We start from the raw sequence: 22,542 nt of genomic DNA on the forward strand, positions 1-22,542 counted from the left end.
TGGGGTGCCATTGCCTTCTCCAAACATGTATATTACCATATGTGAAATAGATCGTCAGTCCAAGCTTGAGGCATGAAACACGGCACTCAAAGCCAGTGCGCTGGGACAACTCTGAGGGATGGGATGGGAAGGAAGCTGGGAGGGGGGTTCAGGATGAGGGACACATGTACACCCATGGCTGGTTCATGTCAATGTCTGGCAAAAACCACTACAATATTGTAAAGTAGTTAGCCTCCAATTAAAATAAACAAATTTTAAAAAATTAATTAAATTAATTAAAAACAAACAAAAATTTGTTTTGGAAAAATGACTATTTTTAATAAAGATATTATTTATGTTCCCCATGATATTATATTTTAAATGGATTAATAGTTTAAATTTTTTTCAATTTTCATTTCTAACATGGGCTTCCTTGGTGGCTCAGATGGTAAAGAAACTGACTGCCATTTGTTTTGGAAAATACAACTTTTTCATAAAAATGTTATTTATGTTTACCATAATAATAAATTTTAAATGGATTAATAGTTTAAATTTTTCTATTTTAATTTGTATCATGGTAAATATCCATAGATATAACTGACATAAAGAAAAGCACCCCCTGTTCCTCCCCACTACACAGACAGTATTTTTAATTATTCATCAAGAGAAACTATTCCCTAGACTACTTATTTATATTTCAGAGCTCAAGAGCGCAGTCAGTGACCAACTTCCACAGAACTCAATCCAAAGAAATTCTTTACATTCCAAAATCACTTTGTACCAGCCTTCTTCATCTCCTCAGAGTCTTCCAAGGAATCGCAGCTTCTGTAGAAATCTGTTTATGCCTTCTTTCTTAGGCCAGCCAGGGCAAACACAGAGAGCTGCGGCCTATAGGGAGACAGTGAATGCTCCCACAATACGGAATCAGAGATTCCTGGCCAGAAGGCCATGCCTCTGAGGTTTCACCAAAGCACTGCAAAGGTGCGGCAGTTATTCTCCTCAACACCAACATCTGTCCTGACTGATTAGACAAAAGCTTTTTGAGGTCCTCAATAATTTTTTTAAGAGTCTAAAGGGGTTATAGGACCAAAATGTTTGAGAGTTACCATCCTAGAACATTTCCTAAAACCTACAACTTTTGGCAATTAAGCAGCTAATTCCTTTCAAGCAAATTCAACTCTAAGAGAATCTTCTGTAGCTCACTGTGGAACCTTTGACAGAACTTTCTTTAGAATCTGCTATATTCTCAAGAGAGTCCACTATAGGAGAAAAGAGATAATTCTTCTATTTTTGTGATATATCTTCCCCATAAAAACATTAAAAGAACAACAGTAGATATTATTCATATGCAGCCTTAGTGAATTTTCAGCATAATTTCCAAGGTCAGTAGTACAGTACATAGGAGTTGAGAACATGCAGATATCACGGTTTTTCTTTTAACTATTACTGCAAGGTAAGACAAAAATGGTAATACTCATTTTGATAAATAGTTTTTCATTTTATCCTGCAAAAGTTCCAATAAGACAAGTATTATTACAGCATATTCTACATGGGGAAACTGAGGCTCATTAAGAGTCTAAAGTGAAGTGAAAGTGTTGGTGCCTAGTTGTTCCGATTCTGTGAAACTCCAGGGACTGCAGCCCTCCAGGCTCCTCTGTCCATGGGATTTCCCAGGTAAGAATACTGGAGTGGGTTGCTATTCCCTTCTCCAGGAGACCTTTCTGAACCAGGGATCAAACCCAGGTCTCCAGCATTGCAGGCAGATTCTTTACTGTCTGAGCCAATGTCCACACAGCCAGTGACATAAGGAGGCAAATTCAGATCTTTTAAATCCTAAATTCAGTAGTCATCCTATTCTGCTCCATTTTCCTGAGCATACGGTTCATACCCCGCAATAGGCAGGAGGAATCGAGGTTGACCAGTATTGATGCAGGACAAGAAACCCCCAAGGACAGGAACCCTATCTTAACCACCTCTGTGTGCCCACTGTCCCACAGCCCTGACACATTGCAGGAGTTCTGTCTCTGTGTATTCAATGAAGATAAACACCCAACAGGGAGAAAAGCAGAGAATCAAGCTCAGGGAGGGGTGGGGTCACTGGCTTGATGCTCCCCCAATTTCCTGTGATTTATACTGAGCTTCATTTTCAAATCACACAAAACTCTCCCCGTTTTCTTCTTGCCTGGTCCAGAGTTCTGCTAATTGCTTTGTTTTCTGAAGGACTGAACCAATACTATTTACCAAGCATTTATTTTAAAAAAGAAAAAAAAGTCCTACATACTTCATTAAAATCAGTTGCATCTGGTCTAATAAGCCAAATACATGTAATATAATTATTTAAAGCAGTACCCAAGGTAAATGTTTAAAGAAACCTGAAATATTATTCGTTCAAACATTCAATTTACCTAGCAATATGTCATGAGCTTTATTTATTTATTTATTTAACAATGTACTTAATGAAAGGAGTTAGTTCTTTATCCCAATGTTTAATTCATAGCAGGAGTTTTAAATATTTATGAAGTTTCATGTCATTTTTGTTTAGTTAATAGACTGGATGGTTCAGTTCATTGGCTAAGAGAAGGCAGTGCAATTTCAGCAAAAGGAAAGCTCTTTACCTTTTGAAAAATGTGCTTTTAAAAGGGGAGTGAAATAAAATTTTTCAAAACACATAAGGTCTTGGCTCCCATGTGTCACCATAAATTAATCAGGCAGCTCTCCCTGGGTGCGCCCCTCTTCTGTAAGCTTTGAAATATGAGGGGCCCGTTAGAAACCTTACCAGTAATGACATACTTGACTTTTTCACTCATCAAGTCACTCTAGCCTCAACTCGGAAAGCAAGAGAATCTACTCTTACTTGGTCAATTTCCACAGATGACTTCTTATCACCTGCTAGGAAATTCATTTCTTACCTAAGATTTTTCCTTGTGTAAAATGTGATTTTATTACAGTATTTCACTCACTATCAACCTAGAGAACCTAGAACTTTTCTAGATAAATGAAATTTTAGGAAACTTTCATATTTACAGTTTTTAAAAAGAAGTTTTAATGGCAAGGAATAATCATAATTAAAACTTTTCTTGACAATTCAGGATCACGATCCTACAGCCATCTCACACATTTGTGCACAAATGTGTGTCTGTCTTAGGTTCTCATTCTCCTTCCTCTATCCCAAACTAACATTTCTTTTACTGTCCTTCTGCTTCCTCCAGAGACGTTTCATTTTCTAGCAAACTCTCAACTTGGGCCTCCATGCAAGCCTGTGGCCTTCAGTATTCAAAGAGCTTTGTTACAAGACAAGCAAAGTCACCATAAAACATGAATTTACTTGAATTAAACACAATTCAGTAAGAACCCAAAATACACTGAATAAAGACAAGAACTAGTACAGGCCTCACCACAGTTATCATTTCAATACTATGATCTTAAAAATTCCTAAATAAACTCTTATTGATTTTAGTCTGCCAAGATAGGATAAAGGAGTGCTATTAAATTTCTACTGTATAGATGGACTTGACATACCAGAATCTTATTCATGTAACCTCCCACGCTATCCTGAAGTTGTCAGTAGCACCAAAACAAGGACACTTAAACTCACGTCTAAGTTAAATGGACATATACCTTTAGGGCACATGTCATCAGGATCTTCCAGAAAAATTCCAGCTTCAAAACATTAGGCAGTTAAGCCAAGACTTACCACACACCTTCTAATCTAACTCGCTACTTTGTATGAAAGTGAGAATCGTAATATCTATCTCATAGAGATCACTTGATAAATGAGCAAAGTAATTACACAGCATACTTTCTAAGATATTATGGGTACATGAAACACAATATGTAATAGCTAATTTTCATCCTAACACACATTAAAGTTATAAAACCTGATCTCCAAATTTAAGAGGAGAAATTTGAATCTGCTGTGAGAGGTCATAAAGAATTAACAAAGACTGCTCAATGCCGTAAAAAAAAAAAAAAAAAAGAAGCAAATACAAAATGAGGTCAACAAAGAACAATGTATTACATAAAACCCACTGCTTATTCACAGAAGCAGGAAACCATGGAGTAGAAATGGAAATTAAAGTTTTATCTGCTTAGACTCTCACCTCAGAGTTGAGGAATATAAATATTTACCTCACCAACCATGTTTATGACTTGTAGAAAGCTTATAGCATACACACGCTTTCCAGAAGATATACAAATAAGTAAATGGTTGTATAGATAAACTGATGCATATATACATAAATAAATGCATGGATACATTGACAATAATTATCAAAAGTGTTGAAAATTCTGAAAGAGATGGGAATACCAGACCACCTGACCTGCCTCCTGAGAAACCTGTATGCAGGTCAGGAAGTAACAGTTAGAACTGGACATGGAACAACAGACTGGTTCCAAATAGGAAAAGGAGTACGTCAAGGCTGTATATTGTCACCCTGCTTATTTAACTTACATGCAGAGTACATCATGAGAAACGCTGGGCTGGAAGAAGCTCAAGCTGGAATTAAGATTGCCGGGAGAAATATCAATAACCTCAGATATGCAGATGACACCATCCTTATGGCAGAAAGTGAAGAACTAAAGAGCTTCTTGATGAAACTGAAAGAGGAGAGTGAAAAAGTTGGCTTAAAGCTCAACATTCAGAAAACTAAGATCATGGCATCCGGTCCCATCACTTCATGGCAAATAGATGGGGAAATAGTGGCCGACTTTATTTTTTGGGGCTCCAAAATAACTGCGGATGGTGACTACAGACATGAAATTAAAAGACGCAAAAAAAAAAATCTTTTTAAATAAAAAATAAAAGACGCTTACTCCTTGGAAGGGAAGTTATGACCAACCTAGACAGCATATTAAAAAGCAGATACATTACTTTGCCAACAAAAGTCAATTAAGGCTATGGTTTTTCCAGTAGTCATATATGGATGTGAGAGTTGGACTATAAAGAAAGCTAAGCACTGAAGAACTGATGCTTTTGAGCTGTGGTGTTAGAGAAGACTCTTGAGAGTCTCTTGGACTGCAAGGAGATCCAACCAGTCCATCCTAAAGGAGATCAGTCCTGGGTGTTCGAAGGACTGATGTTGAAACTGAAACTCCAATACTTTGGCCACCTGATGCAAAGAGCTGACTCATTGGAAAAGACCCTGATGCTGGGAAAGATTGAGGGCAGGAGGAGAAGGGGATGACAGAGGATGAGATGGTTGGATGGCATCACCGACTCAATGGACGTGAGTTTGAGTAAACTCCGGGAGTTGGTGATGGACAGGGAGGCCTGGCGTGCTATGGTTCATGGGGTCCCAAAGAGTCGGACACGACTGAGCGACTGAACTGAACGGCATCTTAACAGCTTAAAAAACGATTTTATATATTTTATTAATGTAAGTTTGAAAACAGGAAAGTGCTAATAGTAAAGCTAGATATTGAGCTAGACCCCAAAGGATGGGTTAAGGATGATAAACACAGAACAACAGAGGGGTAGAAATGGGAAGGTCACTTTCAGCTTGAGGCAAAACATGAATAAAATCTAGAAAGTAGGTGAGCAAAAATCAGTTTGTTAGCAGAGAATAAAGTGAGAGAGGAAGTTTTGTCTTTAAGTTTCTGAAGTACAAGTGAATTCATTTTATATTCCACTATTTGAATCAACAACTTAAAAGTCAACAGTGTCTTTATCTTGTTTAATTAGACCACTTTCACTTAAACTCCCTTCCATCTGTTGAGAAGACCATCACTGTCATTTACTTATCTGTCACACAGTGTGGCACGTGGGATCTTAGTTCCCAGATCAGTGATAAAACCTGCAGTGGAGAAGACTATCACTTGCAAAAGATACTTTTGCTAAGGATGGTCTGGGAGCCTGATTTATCTCTTTAGGCCACATGATGCAAATGCCTTTACTTTTCCCACTAGGCATGAAAATAGATCCTTAAAAATTTTTGATAAAGCCTGAAAACAATCTAGAAGCCCATTGTCAGATGACTGGTTGAATAAATTGTGACAGAGCTTCATAACATGGTACAATGTAAAAATAAAAAAGAATGAAAGATATTTCTCTATACTACTGTGGAGTGATCTCCAGGACATGCTGCTAAGTCATAAGTAAATAATCAAGAGTGTATCTATCTAAGAATGGAAGGATAAACCATTAAATTAAAATAAAAAGGAATTGACCTGTAAGGCAAATTAACCTGTAAAGGGGAGGGAGAGAAGAAGGTGATGGCTCAAGAATGGAAGTGAGACTTCTAATACACCTTGTTTTTAATTATGACCTTGGACCACTTAGATAATTCACATGTTTACAAAACACAATTAAGTTTCAACAAAGCAATCCCTAAACATTCAATATAAAATGAAATTAACCAACCGGGTATACAGTGAGTGGCATAACCATATGGAGAATAACTATCCTAAACAACCTGAAGCAGACTAATTTGATTATTACAGTCCTTTTGGGATAAAACCCTAAGGATACAACCAACTGAGGAAAAGAAAACAAGTTTAAATTATTTTTTGGTTATCATATTGTTGATAGCAGTGTTAGTATTTCTATTCTGAGAATGCTGTGCAATAATAAAGGATAAAACACACAAGCAATTATGTGATCTTCTAATTATATTATCTGCTGTATCCTCAGAACCACTATTCTCAGCATGGAAGAAAGAAGATACAGTTGTACTTTTGTCTTCCGTAAAGGCTTTAAGCAATAACCAACTCAGAGAAGGGAACGTTCCTAGTGTCCTGAACACAGTAACAAAAGTATATTTCTACTAAGTAGAATCAGTGTTTCTTGAGGAAATAGATAATTCTAGGTTTGGATCTATGAAGTGATGGGACTAGATGCCATGATCTTAGTTTTTTGAATGTTGAGTTTCAAGCAATCTTTTTCTCTCTCCTCTTTTCACCCCCATCAAGAGGCTCATGAGTTCCTCTTCACTTTCTGCCACTAGAGTGGTATCATCTGCATATCTGAGGCGGTTGGTCTTCCTCCCAGCAATCTTGATGCTACCTTTTGATTCATCCAGCCTGGCATTTCGCATGTTGAACTCTGCATAGATGCTAAATAAGCAAGATGACAATATACAGCCTTGTCATCCTCTTCTCCCAATTTGGAACCAGTCCGTTGTTCCGTGTTCAATTCTAATTGTTGCTTCTTGACCTGCATACAGGTTTCTCAGGAGACAGGTAAGGTGTTGTGATATTCCTATCTCTTAGTCAATGAAATAGAAGTATATGCTTTTCTAGAATTTTCTTGCTTTTTCCATGATCCAACAAATGTTGGCAATTTGATCTCTGATTCCTCTGCCTGTTCAAAACCCAGCTTCTACATCTGGGAGTTCTCAGTTCACATGCTGCTGAAGCCAAGCTAGAAGGATTTTGAACATTACTTTGCTAGCATGTGAAATGAGTGCAATTGTGTGATAGTTAGAACATTCTTTGGCATTGCCCATCTTTGGGATTGGAATGAAAACTGCCTTTTTCCAGGACTGTGTCCACTTGTGACACATTTGTTAACATATTGAGTACAGCACTTTAACAGCATCATCTTTTAAAATTTTAAATAGTTCAGCTGGAATTCTGTCACCTCCACTAATTTTGTCCATAGTAATGCTTCCTAAGGCCCACCCGACTTCAACTCTAGGATGTCTGGCTCTAGGTAAGTGATGGCATCATCATGGTTATCGAGGTCATTAAGACCTTTCTTATGTAGTTCCTCTGTGTATTCTTCTCTTCTGCTAGGCCCTTACCATTTCTGTTCTTTATCAGGCCCATCCTTGCATGAAATGTTCCCTTTATATCTCCAATTTTCTTGAAGAGATCTCTAGTCTTATCCATTCTACTGTTTTCCTCTATTTCTTTGCATTGTTCATTTAAGAAGGCCTTTTTATTTCTCCTTGCTATTCTCTGGAGCTCTGCATTCAGTTGGGTAGATCTTTCCCTTTTTCCTGTGCCTTTTGCTTGTCTTCTTTCCTCAGCTATTTGTTAAGCTTGCTCAGACAACCACATTAAAAACAACACAAAACTAAGATCATGGCATCCAGTCCCACCACTTCATGGCAAAATAGATGGGGAAAAAGTGGAAGCAATAACAGATTTTTTTTTTCTTGGCTCCAAAATCACGGCAGACAGTGACTGCAGCCATGAAATTAAAAGGCACTTGCTCCTTGGAAGGAAAGCTAGGACAAGCCCTACATAGCATATTAAAAAGCAGAGATAACACTTTGCCAACAAAGATCCATATAGTCAAAGCTATGGTTTTTCCAGTAGTCATGTACAGATGTGAGAACTGGACCATAAAGAAGGCTGAGCACTGAAGAGTTGGTGCTTTCGAACTGTGGTGCTAGAGAAGATTCCTGAGTCCCTTGGACAACAAGGAGATCAAACCAGTCTTAAAAGAAATCAACCCTGGATATTCATTGGAAGGACTGATGCTGAAGCTTCAATACTTTGACCACCTGATGTGAAGAGCTGACTCACTGGAAAAGACCCTGACAAGCCAGTAAAGATTGAAGATGAAAGAAGAAGGGGAGGCAGAGGAGGAGATGGTTAGATGGTATCACTGACTCAGCGCACATGAATTTGAGCTAACAGCGGAGGACAGAGGAGCCTGGTGTGCTACAGTCCATGAGGTCACAAAGAGCTGGACACAATTCTGTGACTGAACAACAAGAACAACAACATGTCTCGAGCAAAAAATATGCTGAAACACATGAGAAATTATCTCTAGGGTCATGTCACACATGTATAAACGTGAGTTAAGATACTATTTTTACAAAGAAAATTAAAACGACACTAGTTGGTCATTAATGAAAGGTACTAGGGAATCTAAGCAAAGAAGAAAAAAAGAAAACTGGTAAATGAAAGAAGTAACCCTTGAGAAAGTGAAGTTTTTCTTAAGAGAGATATTCAAATTAAGAAACGAAAAAAGAAATTAGAACATGATTTTATAACCATTAATAAATGGAGATAAGCACTGATCAGCAGCCACTGCTAATTTCACAAACAAGAAAGACAGAGATATTGCATCTCTTGCTACATGATCACAAGAAGTAATCTTGACCAAAAAAAAAAAAAAAAGAGCATGAATCTGATAAATCTAGAGTCAACCAATCTACAAGAAAGAGAAGGACATGGGAACAGAATTAGAAACTGAATAAGCAGGTTTCTTCAACAAACAAATGCTGAGAGGAGGAGAATGGGAGGAAAGAAGTAAAAAAGGATAGGGGAAAAGATCTTAATGAAGAGAGAGAGGGAGGCAGAGACAGAGATACACTGACAGGAGGAGGAAGGAAGGGAGGGAGTAAAAGCTTCTTGAAAGGCACTTTCAACCAAGTCAACCAACTGCAATGCATGAACCTGATTTGGGTTCTGATTCAAACACACTGCAAAAAAAAAAAATTATGAAATTTGCAATACAATATGAAATTTAATATTCAGATATTTGAAATTAAGAATTGCTAGCATTTTAAATAGGTACAATAATAGCAATATGAATTAAAAAGTAACCTTTTTTCTTAAAGGGAACTGCTTGGGGGTGTGCCCAGGACAGAACTAGTCATGGGCTAGTGAACGTTGGGGCTTGGTGGGGGGTTCATTATACTATGCCTATAGCTTTTATGTATGTGAAGTCTTACAAAATAAGTAAGTGTATTTTTAAAAAAATATAAGACATTCGGTATCAATGAGAACACTCAGTACACAGAGGCTGGTTTCTAAATACAATATGCTTCTGAAAAAACAAGGGTTCCTTGAAGAAATAGATTCTTCCTAATCTGAGGGGAGAAAAGTACAAGGTGAGCCTAGAATATCTTGTACCAGAAGGCAGAGGAGTAAAACGAGGAGTACATGTTAAAATGGCAAAGGAACCAGCTTGAAGGGCTGCCTTTGGTCAAACTTGGGTAAATTTAAACGTCAAAGAAAAACAGTAATGATTTATTAAACACTGAATGAAAAAAGGAAGCTTCTGCGCAGTGACATTCAAAAACAAGAGAAAAGGGAGGAAAAGCAGCTATCACAGAAGACTGCCAGCCAGTCAATACAGAGGGAATAACACAATGAGAAAAATCACCGTTTCGCTAACACTAGTCTGTTTTTTCAGGTAAGGATTACAAATGCATGGTAAAGCCACTGGATGATAGGTTATTACTGGCAGATAGGCTATTCATTCGGTTTCAAGGATCACAAATTAGCATTAGTTACCAACAGGAAAAGGTATTTTTACAATGAGGACAGAAGGTGATACTTCCATTCCCAATAAGAGGGCTATCTGACATCACACACCTCTTCTGATGATGCGATGGGAGGCATAAACAATCTAGGCATCTAGGTTTGCCAAAACTGTTGAACTTGAATTCAGTCATCAAAAACAGACAAAATCAGAAATTTGATTTGGACTCTTTAAAATATACAAAAAATCAGAGGATCTAATCTAAATTTAAGAAACCAAAAAGATATGACATCAAACACAACCCATAACCCTTGTTTGAATCCCAGGCAGAGTGAGGGAGAAGCCATTAGGACAATATTGCGACAACTGGGAAATTTTTAATACGGTCATATATTAAAATATAATTGTTTTAATGATCAAGTTCTTAAGCAAAACAACTGCTTTGTTTAGTATGGCCTTGTTAGGCTTAAAAAAAAAAAAGTGAGTGTATATGGCACGACCTATACATAGGTAGATACAGAAAGTAGTGAAAGGTGAAAGTGGTAGTTGCTTAGCTGTGTATGACTCTTTGCTACCCCATGGACTGGAGCCCGCCAGGCTCCTCTGTCCATGGAATTCTCCAGGCAAGAATACTGGAGTGGGTTGTCATGCCCTTCTCCAGGGGATCTTCCCAACCCAGGGATCAAACCCAGGTCTCCTGCATTGCAGGTAGACTCTACCACTTGAGCTACCCGGGAAGCCCAAGAAAGAGTAAAAGTTGTACAATGTTATAATAACTGGTGAATGGGATCTACAGGGAGGCTGTAGGGGTGTATCTATGCTATTCTTTCAACTTTTCTAGGGACTTAAATTTTTCAAAATAAACAGCTGATGAAAAATGTAATCTGACAGTGACATCTGAATAGTGTACTACATACCAGTAACATGGCATCGTCACCTTTGCTCCTCTGGATCTTCTCTCTGGAGCTCTCTTTCTGACTGACAGCTTGTTCTGCAAATGATACCTCCAGGTTGATGTCTGTTTCAGAGGCAGGTGCCCCTTCGGGCACCAGTGGGGTTAGCTCCTTTCCACCAACACCTAGGTGAGATGCCTGGTCTGGGAACAAAATAAAAGACTTCATTCCTGTGTTTTGGTTACTTCTTTAAAAAAAAAAAAAACAAAAACTTCTAACACATCAACTGTATAAACCTTTAGGAAAAGTACTACTTACTGTAAGCAATAATTAACCCTTCTTTCCATAGTAAAACATATACTCAAGGAATCCTAACAATGGCACATGGGGGACGGAGGAAGCCAAGGTGGGGACCAGAAAGCCGGAATCGTGGAATTTCTCTCTGAGGTCACAGTTCTTAGATTGAGTCCAATTCGAAAACATTTCCTGGATGATCTCAAGCTCTGAATGAAAAACTCATAACAACTTACTAAACTTAATTGTTGTTTTGTATTATACTGGGAGATAAAAATTTAGTAAACTTAATCATTGTTTTACTTTATACTCAGAAATGAGAAGGTGGTTAGTTTTACTCTCTTAAAACCCTGGTAGCTCAGACAGTAAAGAATCCACCTGACAATGCAGGAGACCTGGGTTTGATCCCTGGGTGGGGAAGATTCCCCTGGAGGAGGGGATGGCAACCCCCTCCAGGATTCTTGCCTGGAGAATCCCATGGACAGAGGAGCCTGGCAGGGTAGCATCCACAGGGTCACACAGAGTTGGACATGACTGAACAAAGGTTTTTAAAACTATGATATACCACTTAACTTCCTCACAGTGGAACAGATTCCTGAATGTTTTCTTTCACGCGCTGCATGTCCTTTCTGGAATGCTATCTATCTATCATAGCAAAAATTCCAGGCACCAAGAATGTTCGCAGTGGGAGTCAGTTCTGGAGGTACTGGTTCAGGAATCAGGCTATTATAGGGATTATAACAGTTCTTACAACTATAAATCTAGTCAAATGAGTTCCAGGTATTTACATCGACACTTTAAAAAAAATTTAACATTTTTTTTTCCTTGCTTTATTTGCTGTTAATCCTCCAGGGGGGTGAAAAAATTAACACTTGAAAACTTCTTTGCTGAAAACATCAGGTTTAAGCTCGGAAGAAAATACTTCTAAATTTGGCTATTTGGTAAGTTTTTGGTATTAACACAACTCACACTAGAAAAGCACCAGGCATCAATGACAGGATTACTGTCATTTTCTCACTGTGACCTTTAATTCATGGTGAGCGGCTCTAGATTACATCAGTAAGCTTATGCGCGACATTCAAATGCTTATATACTAACACAACAAGGTGATAGAAGGTAAGTTAATTTTTAAATTTAATAAATGTTATATATACACATTTACTATTAAAAGTCTGATGCCTTCAGAAAATATATTTTTATTACCTTCTATGTATTTTCTATATTTATAGTCATTTAAATAAAAAACACAAAAATTATTTTACTCAAAAGAAAATAAGAATAAATCTAAATCTAGCCTTTTTCACTCCCACTTAATAAGCAGGGCGGGCTGCATGCGTGTAGGACTTTCCCAGTGCTTGGTATGGGCCCTGCGGGTTTAATGCTCTGCTGTTGCCTTCTTGAAATTTGAACGAGAAGCTCTACATTTTCAGTTTGCACTAAGCCTTGCAAATTATATAGTTGGCCTGGGTCACATCTCAGAGTTAAGAAAGTAAGAAAGAACTGACCTATGTCAAGTCCAAAAATAAGAGTAAATTTGGAGCTCTGATTGTATTCACCTGTTCCTAACTATGCTACATTATGCTTTTTCAACAGCCTCTGACAATTTTGTTTAAAACTAAGGATAACTAGACCTCTCTCTGATTAATTTTTAAAGTATTAACTTAAATGTCAAAGCACAATTTGAGTTTTATTTTCCCACTGGTTTATACTACTTTATGTTTTACTGTGAATATGTATGTTGGTTTCCTAGGAAACCATTCTGAGAGGAAAAAACTGATTAGCCATTTTCTTAAATTAGAAGCTACCTTTCCAAAACCTGAGTGTTTATGAACAAGCATGTTAAATGGACTCCCTGTTCTTAAAAGCCCCACATCAGACCTACAATAAACACTACCTCCCCCACCACACACAAATAAATGTTCTGTGCTGAATTCAAAACTGAGGAGAAAAATTATAATCAAGTTAGAATACGTTTAAAACATATGAATTTCCTCCAAATATTAGCAAAAACAAAAAGCACAAAATAGAGAAGGATTAAGGATTAAATGATAACTCCACTTAAGGCAGATAGCAGGAAAAAGAGTTTCAGGATGATATAAGAAATGGATGGTTAATTCGCTAATAAAAGCATTTATGAATTAATCATTTACTCTCCCTGGTGGCTCTGGGTAAAGCGTCTGCCTGCAATGTGGGAGACCTGGGTTCGATCCCTGGGTCAGGAAGATCCCTTGGAGAAGGAAATGGCAACCTACTCCAGTAATCTTGCCTGGAGAATCCCATGGACGGAGGAGCCTGGTAGGCTACAGTCCACGGGGTTGCAAAGAGTCGATACGACTGAGCGACTTCACTTTCACGTTCTCAAGGAGAAACGTTAATGGAGAATGCTGAGATAAACCTTTTGGCTCTTCAAGCCCTGAAGGGTAAATAATACAGTTTTAATCTATTTTCTCCTTTGGTTTTTAAAGTGGACAATAGCACCAAGTTACAACTACTTTAAAAAACTCAAAGTTTTTCAACTGTCCAAAATAAATCCATGTCTCTATTTAAAAAAATAATTTTGCTTCCTCCATGGAACTCAAAAAAAGAAGATATATATTACATGAAAGTTTTAAAAATTATTTGGGCATTATTAACACTTCTAAATGTATGTATTAAACATGGGTCTTTCAAATACATAATGTTGTGCAATTTGGTGAGAAGATTGATACGCAGCAGTAGATAAATGAATTTGAAATGCAACAACCCTGGCAACGTTAAAATGTTATAATTTTCATTTAGAATAAGTAATTTTCATAGAACATGCATAAAAGCCCAAGTGTAGAGAAAACATTTAAAATAGACTATGTAGTTCTGGTTTTCATATTTCTAGTGGAAAGAGCTCCACTTTTGAACTTCAGACAATATTTTCCATGCATTTCATTCAGAACCTTTCAATGTTTGCATAACGCTGGGGAATGCGCTGGCTAGCAAAAGAGCTCGGCATTGCCCAGAACAGGTGCAGCAGTAAATCCTCAGTGGCTCGGATGGCGTCATACACATTATCTTATTATTCTTACTGGAGGCTCTCTGCCCACATCATAGGATTCCAGCAAAAGCAGATGTAAATCAGGCAGCAAGCTTGTCACATTCCAGCCGGCTGCCGCAAGCTCGGTTGGAAAAAGCTGCTACAATGAGCCCGTCTTCCAGAACGTCTGTTTACATAGGCTATATCGCATCTCTGGCAAAGGAGGAAAACACCAAGAAAGGACAATGTCTCCTCAGTATTCATTCAGCAACTGCCAGTCGCTCTTCCCCAAAGCCCAAAACATACTGACACTGGCACAAAAGGTTCATCTGTCTCTCTTGACAACCCAGCTCTCTGTCCAGCCAGCAAGGGCTATTCCAGCCTGCCTGCCATTCCAGGGTCAGCAGGCACACAGGCCTGGGGAAACACCCAGTCGTTTTAACCCAATATACTTATGTAACTGAAGAAATTTCCACAGAATAGTAAAAAGCAGGGGCTTTTATGAATACAAATATAAATATATAGACCCATGTGTCAATATACGCACATATATGTGTCTACATATGCACATATACATACACACACACACATACATATACACACACACATATTATGTGTGTGTATCTATTTGAAGGCAGGGGTACAGGAGAGAAGTTCTGAGATAAAAGCATGGAAGGAAAGATAAAGATATTAGATGCTCCAAGACTCCAAAATGTCCCAAAGTGACAAATTTTCTTTTCTTGGTCTCCGAAGTCACTGCAAATGGTGACTTTGTAGCCATGAAATTAAAAGACGCTTGCTCTTTGGAAGGAGAGCTATGACAAACCTAGACAGTGTATTAAAAAGCAGAGACATCACTTTGCTAACAAAGGTCCATCTAGTCAAAGCTATGGTTTTTCTGGTAGTCATGTATGGATGTGAGAGCTGGATCATAAGGCAGGCTGAGTGTCAAAGAATTGCTGCTTTCAAACTGTGGTGCTGGAGAAGACTCTTGAGAGTCCCCTGGACTGCAAGGAGATCCAACCAGTCCATCCTAAAGAAAATCAACCCTGAATATTCTTTGGAAGGACTGATGCTGAAGCTCCAATACTTTGGCCACCCGATGTGAAGGGCCAACTTGTTGGAAAAGACCCTGATGCTGGGAAAGATTGAAGGCAGGAGGAGAAGGAGGCCAACAGATGACAACCATGGGCAAAAATTTGAGCTAACTCTGGGAGATAATGAAGGAAAGAGGAGCCTGGGGTGCTGCAGTCTATGGGGTCAGGAAGAGCTGGACATGACTTAGCAAATGAACAACAACAGTAATTTTGGACAAACCTTTGATTTTTATTGGAAGGTTGGGAACACTTTCTAGGCCTCCACAGTCTTCCTGACACTCTTCCTTCACTAGTTCCAATCCAAACATGACACTAATAATGCCATGAACACCCCAGGTGCTGGGTATTAAGAACATAAACAAAAGCAAAGTCCCAATCGGGACTCAGGCAGCCATTAACCATCTTTGTTATATTATTTAAGTAGCAACACATTAAGGATTAATCTATGACCTTAATTTAGAACATTTTTCCTTTTTGTAAATCCATTAAATAGCTTTAAATTCTTTCTTGTTAAGTACTAATAAATCCTTACTATTTATTTTCAACCATGCCTTGAATTTCTAATCCATTTCTGAATAACAGATACAGAAAAAGGAATGAAATGGAGAATTATAATCAACTTCCGCCCTCTCCCACCCTCAGATCTTAATTTAAAATCTTTCTAAACTTTCTTAAAAGCAATCCATTTATGAGCTAAGAACTAAAGATTTGAAAATGAAGTTCCAAATTCACTGACTCCCCTTACTAGCTGTATTGCCTTGGGGAAGTGACTTTATATCTCAAAACCTTACTTCTCTCATCTGTCTCATGGGTTAAGAATAATATTTACTACAGAGCATTCTTGAGTATATTAAATTAGGCAAATGTCTCTGCATAGCACCTGGCACATGGTAAACATTCAAGAAAACTGACTATGTATAGAAACATTAAAATAGATATAGACAAGTATTTTTAAAAACTCAAAAGCCAACTATAAGCTCAGTCTTATGTAATTATCTACTTGGGTACTTGATATTTCAATTGAATTTGCTTACTAGAATTGAAGACAAATGTTTCTAACGGTCTTATCTATTTGTTATACTAATAAATGAGAAAATACAAGAGAACGGGTCCAACTTACCATCTTTCCCTCGGTATTTGTTTTCATCTGTTCCGACTGATTGTGATTCTGTGCCATCTGGAGCCTAAAGATAGAAAATGGGCCATTTATTCATTTCCCACTCACAACCAGAGAAATGGTATGGTACATAACTCTATTACTAACCTGTAGAGCACAAGATATGTATTCAGACTTATACCACAGAAATAAAAGGACTACGGTTACAATTAACAAGCAACCAGCCAACAAATATGTGATCACCCACAACATACAAGGCATACTATTAAGCTCTGTGGAAATACAGGCAATATCAAGTGTCCCTACCATCAGGAACACCATTAAGACATCTCAAAAAGTTAATATCCATTAACAAATGAGTAGATAAATAAAATGCGAGCCACCCACACAATGGAATGTTATTTGACAATCAAACGAAAGTAAAGAAAGCACAGATGCATGGGACAACGTGGATGAGCCATGAAAACGTGACGTGACGTGAAAGTCACCAGGACCACATTCTGTGTGGTTCCACTTCTACGCAACCTTCAGAACAGGCAAGTCACAGAGACAAAGATCAGTGGTTGCCTAGGCGTAAGGAGGGGAAAACAAGGAATGAATGCTACGGGTATGGGGTTTCTTTTGGAGATGATGGACATGTGCCAAAATGACTGCGGTGATGGTTGCATATATATAACTACACTAAAAACCTCTGCATTGTAAACTTTAAATGGGTGAACTGGATGGTATGTGAATTCCCTCTCAATGACATGGCTATAAAATAAAATTATAAACTGACATATAGGTAAAAAATAGAATACTTCACTTTTTAAAAAATAAAAGCTAGTAATAAATGTGAGAGAAATTAAAACTAATTTGCCAAGCAGGTAATAAGAGCTTAGACAGTCAAAAGAACTCCTCTTTCGAGGGGTTGGGACAGTGACACCCAAAGAAATGAAGCCTTCCAAGGGTTTATGGACACAGTAAGATGCAGCTAGAGCCTCTCACCAGCGTGGCCACGCAGCACTTCCTCCTCGCCAATAAGGCTCTAGGAGGAAGCAGGAAGGGGAGCCCAGGTCAATCATACACAGAGGTCTATCGGAACGAATTGTTTTTTAAAATACTCATTCTAGCGGATTGTCACTTCAATACAAAAGAAGGGCACCTCTGTAGTCCCCTCCCCCCACATCGCAGCTCAAGTGTTAGCAGAGAAGGACTCCCCTCTCCACCTGCAATCTAAGAAGGGCCAGAAGAGCATCAGGGCAGGCACGTGCAGGCGCTCTCCTTAGACTCTGCAGGACAGTACCCAGCGACTATAATCACAGAGGGACACGGCAGAGCAAGGCCACCTTCCTCCCTCTCCCACGAGCCTGCAGAAGGCTGGCCCTCCACGGCACAGTGAGTAACTCTAATCTCACATGTGAACACGGATTTCGGAGCATGTGGTTGAAATTGTTTTCCTAAGCAATTGAAGATGACAGTGCAGATGGTATTCATTTCTGCATTTTATTTCCTAGTGTCAGCAAGGGCTTCGTGAGGAAGCATTTAACACGGAAGAGCTGAATATGGACAGTCATCGCTCAGTATCTGTGGGAGATCAGTTAAAGGACACCGCCACCCCATGAATGCCAACACGGGAGGATGCTCCAGTCCCTGATAAAGAATGGCAGAGCACAGTCAGCCCTCCCTATCCACAGGTGCAGAAGCCAGGGATATGGAGGACATACTACGTTTACTTGAGAATAGAAGAAATGCAAGTAAAGATGGCTGGCCCATGTTTACTTGAGGATTGGAGGACATATTTCTAACGGGTGGTCATATTTCAATTAAAGGCAGAAAGAGTAAGTTAACATTATTTTAATTCACTTGTGCTGTTTCTCACTTATTGACTCCATCAGCTGATACAATCCACCAATCACCTTGAATCAAACTATGTGATTCAGACATTAGCAAGGACTTACTAAAAAATGTTGCTTCTAGCACTGAGAAGCAACATCCTCTTCAAGACTGGCAGGAATCCCACGGAGTATGGTTTGCTGAGGCTCAGTTCTCTGTCCCCTCCCACTTTTGGCTTCCTCTTAACTCCCTCAGGGAGGGCTCTTTAATTGGGAGGGAAATGCCAATAACACTAGATTTCCTTATTATTCATTATTTTTCTGCTGTAAAAAAGCAGTCTAGTCCTTCAACCCCAGTGGATGTTCCAAATAACAAATGGGTGGCACGCAAGTGTCTAACTGCCTCACAGCAGCAACAGATCTATCTGGAGCAATCCTGTGACCCCAAAACTCCCATAAAATGGACTGGATTTGATCTACAATTGACCATGCAAACAGAGTAGCAATCTGCAACTATGCAGGATTTCTTAGAAGAATGAAATGTTTACAAAAAGCCAAAAAACCCTCTATATGACAGAAAGATACCTTAAATGTGTCTTCTTATTCCCAAAATTTAAAAAGACTTTTGTTACCCTTTCTTTATAGTGTAAATACAATCTCATGTATTCACTGGGACTACTTAATATCAGAATTATATATGTAAACCCAAATGTAGTAGGATGTATAGTGGTTAAAAGCACATATTTAGAGTCTGACAAACTTGGGTTTACTATCTATGGGACCATTGAGCAAGTTACTTGAAGTCTATGAGCCTCGGCAGTAGTATAGAAGTGAAACCTCACTCATAGGACAGCTCTAAGAATGAAAAGAAATAAGGCATGGAAAGCAGTTAAGTTTTCAGTGGTGGTAGCTACTGCTCTGATTGCTATGATCATCACTACAACCCTCACTTAAGATCCCTTCTGATTGTTCTTACTCCATCCACCCCACTGGGTCTTCTGGACCAGAGCTATGCTAACTGTCATCTGAGAAGAGTTCAACGTGTAAACCAACTTTGACCCTAAAAATACCATTAGGTTCAGCTGACCTTTTTTTCTCTTTGTAGCATCACTGTTTCTTGCCGGAGCAGATATTAATTTTCATTTTGGGAAGCTCTTTAGGTCCTCATGGGCACTCCATAAACAACCTACTAAATGGCTACCCTGAGTAACACTGTTCTAGACCATTCAGGTCTCCGACTGGTACCACACTTTCTCAAGAGAGCCATCAGCCCCAGATCTGCACCAGACTCCAACAGCTCCCACTAATAAATTCATCATTTTGGCAAATATCTATTCCAATCCTCTACATCCTAGGCACTAGACACAAAGGGGAAGTTATTTCATGTTCAGGGTTCCTGTTTTATAATTCAGCTGCAATTAGCTTCCCTGCATTCCACTTCCATTCATCCCCATGTGAGTCTTTAAAAAAAGCAAATTTTCCTACAAGAGTAATGTGGAAAAAAGAACCTCCTGCCTCTGACTTTCTCTAAGTAACAACTAACAGTCACACTGTCCAGGGGGTTGGGGCACTCCCAAAGCTCCAAGGACACTGAATGCAGGGACTGTCACAGAGAATTTTAACTTGTTTCATTTTTTTCCCCATCAGCAGGTAACTCAGAGAAGGCAATGGCAACCCACTCCAGTGCTCTTGCCTGGAAAATCCCAAGGATGGAGGAGCCTGGTAGGCTGCAGTCCATGGGGTCACGAAGAGTCAGACACAACTGAGTGACTTCACTTTCACTTTTCACTTTCATGCATTGGAGAAAGAAATGGCAGCCCACTCCAGTGTTCCTGCCTGGAGAATCCCAGGGAGGGGGGAGCCTGGTGGGCTGCCATCTATGGGTCACACAGAGTCGGACACGACCGAAGTGACTTAGCAGCAGCAGCAGCAGGTAACTTCTAGAAGGACAGGGATCGAATCCCTCTTGATCACGGCCAGCATGGAGCTTCTGTGCCTTACATATGAAAAGTGAAAGTGAAAGTCGCTCAGTCATGTCCAACTCTGTGTGACCTCCATCCACTATAGAGTCCATGGAATTCTCCCGGCCAGAATACTGGAGTGGGTAGCCTTTCCCTTCTCCAGGGGATCTTCCCAACCCAGGGATCAAACCCAGGTCTCCAGCATTGAAGGCAGATTCTTTACCAGCTGAGTCATCAGGGAAGCCCAAGAATACTGGAGTGGGTATCTTATCCTTCCTCCAGCGGATCTCCCCGACCCAGGAATTGAACCAGGGTCTCCTGTATTGCAGGAGGATTCTTTACCAGCTAAGCCACGGTGGCTTTACATAAACATGCCCATTAAGTTTATAACGATACAAATTTAACTGGATGCGTTCAAGTGAGTCTGAACCATTATTCCTCTACGTTACTGCGAAAGAAAACCTACCTCCTTTTCTTTTGACCCTGTCTGTTGAGCAAATATGTCTCTGACGTCAGGGACCTGGTACTGTTTGTTTTTTTTCCTCAAGGTCTGGGAGACTGTCTCTACTCGTTTCTGAACAGCTGCCGCCTGCGTCCGGGTCAGCGTTGATAAAAACACCATGCTCTCTTGGGGATCTCCAGCAGCCTCTCCAAAGAGATTGGACAAACCGGCCTCCTTAAGCCACTCTTCTTCCAACTCTCCCTCTGAGAAAGCAGAGAAAAAATGGCATTTAAATCACAAAATAGGAGAACTTCTACATTTTTAAAAACCGTTTTAAAAACTCTTACTGAAACTCTTGTACCATAACCCAACCACAGTGCTAAGAATCATTATCTGAAACTTGGACCACTGCCATAAACTCTAGCCATAAAGATATCAAGTTTTAGATCCATTTCATATATACTCAATTAAAATTTTTAAATGACTTCACATGTGATTAACCTCTATAACTTCCCTGCAGATTAACTAGGGGAAGATAATACTGTTCCCTTTCCAGAGATGAGCAAGCAATGAAAAGATAACTTACTTCCATCAAGTTACAGAAGGAAGTCGATGCTGGGGATGGCCATTAAAGCCCTGTTTCTTGGCTTACATTCAGCACTATCCCAGAGTTCGACTCTAATTGATGGAAAGGCTTATTTTCTCTGCTCTCTGTAGCTGACAGTGTGGCAAAGAAGTAAAAAGCATCTGGACATCAGGAACTAATCAATTTCAAATTAATTTTTTAACCGCCTAGTCAGCATACCAGAGTCCTGCTTTTCTTTCTTTACAATTTTTTTTTAAAAAACAAACTATTTTCAGGGAAAAAAAAAAGTAGATTATAGGAAACTAATTAAACAACTGAATCAATTCAAAACACTGAAAGGGAGTAACCAGTACTGCAAATATCGTGTAAGATCTATTGGCAATTCAAGACTTTCCCGATGGTCTAGGCTCCTACTGCAGAGGGCGAGGGTTCAGTCCCTGGTCAGGGGACTAAGATCCCACTTGCTGTGAGGCATGACCAAAAAAAAAGTTATTGATGACTGTAGAAAAACTGAAGGACAACCAGAATGGATTTACTCCAAGCTCCACATTTAGAGAGGACATCGAAAAACCAAGGACTTGGGACACAAAAGGTCTGTCCATACTCCACTCCTGCACCTTGATGGCCACATCACTTTGGTCAAGTCACTTAGCCTCAAGCTGACTCTGTTTTCTCATCTTTTACAGATGAGATAACCAAATGTGAGCATGTCACATGGAAAGAACTTCGCAGAGCTCCATTATAGCCCGCAGCACAAGCTGGAGCACTGACCAGCGTGCCTGTCTATAGCTTCTCTACTATCGAGACTCCATGAGGGCAGAAATAAAGTATCAAAAACCTTGACGTCAAGAAACATAAGGCAGTGAGGGGCATTCTGCCTTCCAGGCAACAAAAACTGTTCACTGACATAAAAACTCACCATGATTATTAAAGATATTAAAGTAGAACTCAGTATAAATAAGTGGTCAGAAAAAGCTGATACTGCCATAAGGGAAGTAACAAGATTACAATATAGAGTGGCTTGTTCCATTAAAAAGTAGAGGTAAAATTCAATTTAAAGTCCAAGAAAAGGCATGGGTGTGTATAAACACTCCCAATTCTTGATAATCACATCATGAACAACATTTTATGAATCCACGTTATCCTTGGAGAGTTATGATGTAGCTGACACACAGCTGTGTATCGGGATTGAGGGC

General features: G+C 39.2%; 1 protein-coding gene across 4 annotated transcripts in view; it reads right to left on the reverse strand.

Annotated features, from left to right (window-relative positions):
• ARHGAP18 (Rho GTPase activating protein 18) overlaps positions 1–22,542 on the reverse strand; it is a 193,762-nt gene that overhangs the window by 40,985 nt on the left and 130,235 nt on the right. For all 4 annotated transcript variants that reach the window (XM_043888106.1, XM_043888105.1, XM_043888107.1 and 1 more), the window contains 3 exons: positions 20,785–21,023; positions 16,547–16,610; positions 11,056–11,234 (listed from right to left, as the gene is read on the reverse strand). In XM_043888106.1, the coding sequence (XP_043744041.1) occupies positions 11,056–11,234; positions 16,547–16,610; positions 20,785–21,023 (482 nt within the window). The remainder of the gene's footprint in view (positions 1–11,055; positions 11,235–16,546; positions 16,611–20,784; positions 21,024–22,542) is intronic.

The sequence above is a fragment of the Cervus elaphus genome, chromosome 26 (genome assembly GCF_910594005.1).
Source record: "Cervus elaphus chromosome 26, mCerEla1.1, whole genome shotgun sequence".
NCBI classification, from domain to species: domain Eukaryota; kingdom Metazoa; phylum Chordata; class Mammalia; order Artiodactyla; family Cervidae; genus Cervus; species Cervus elaphus.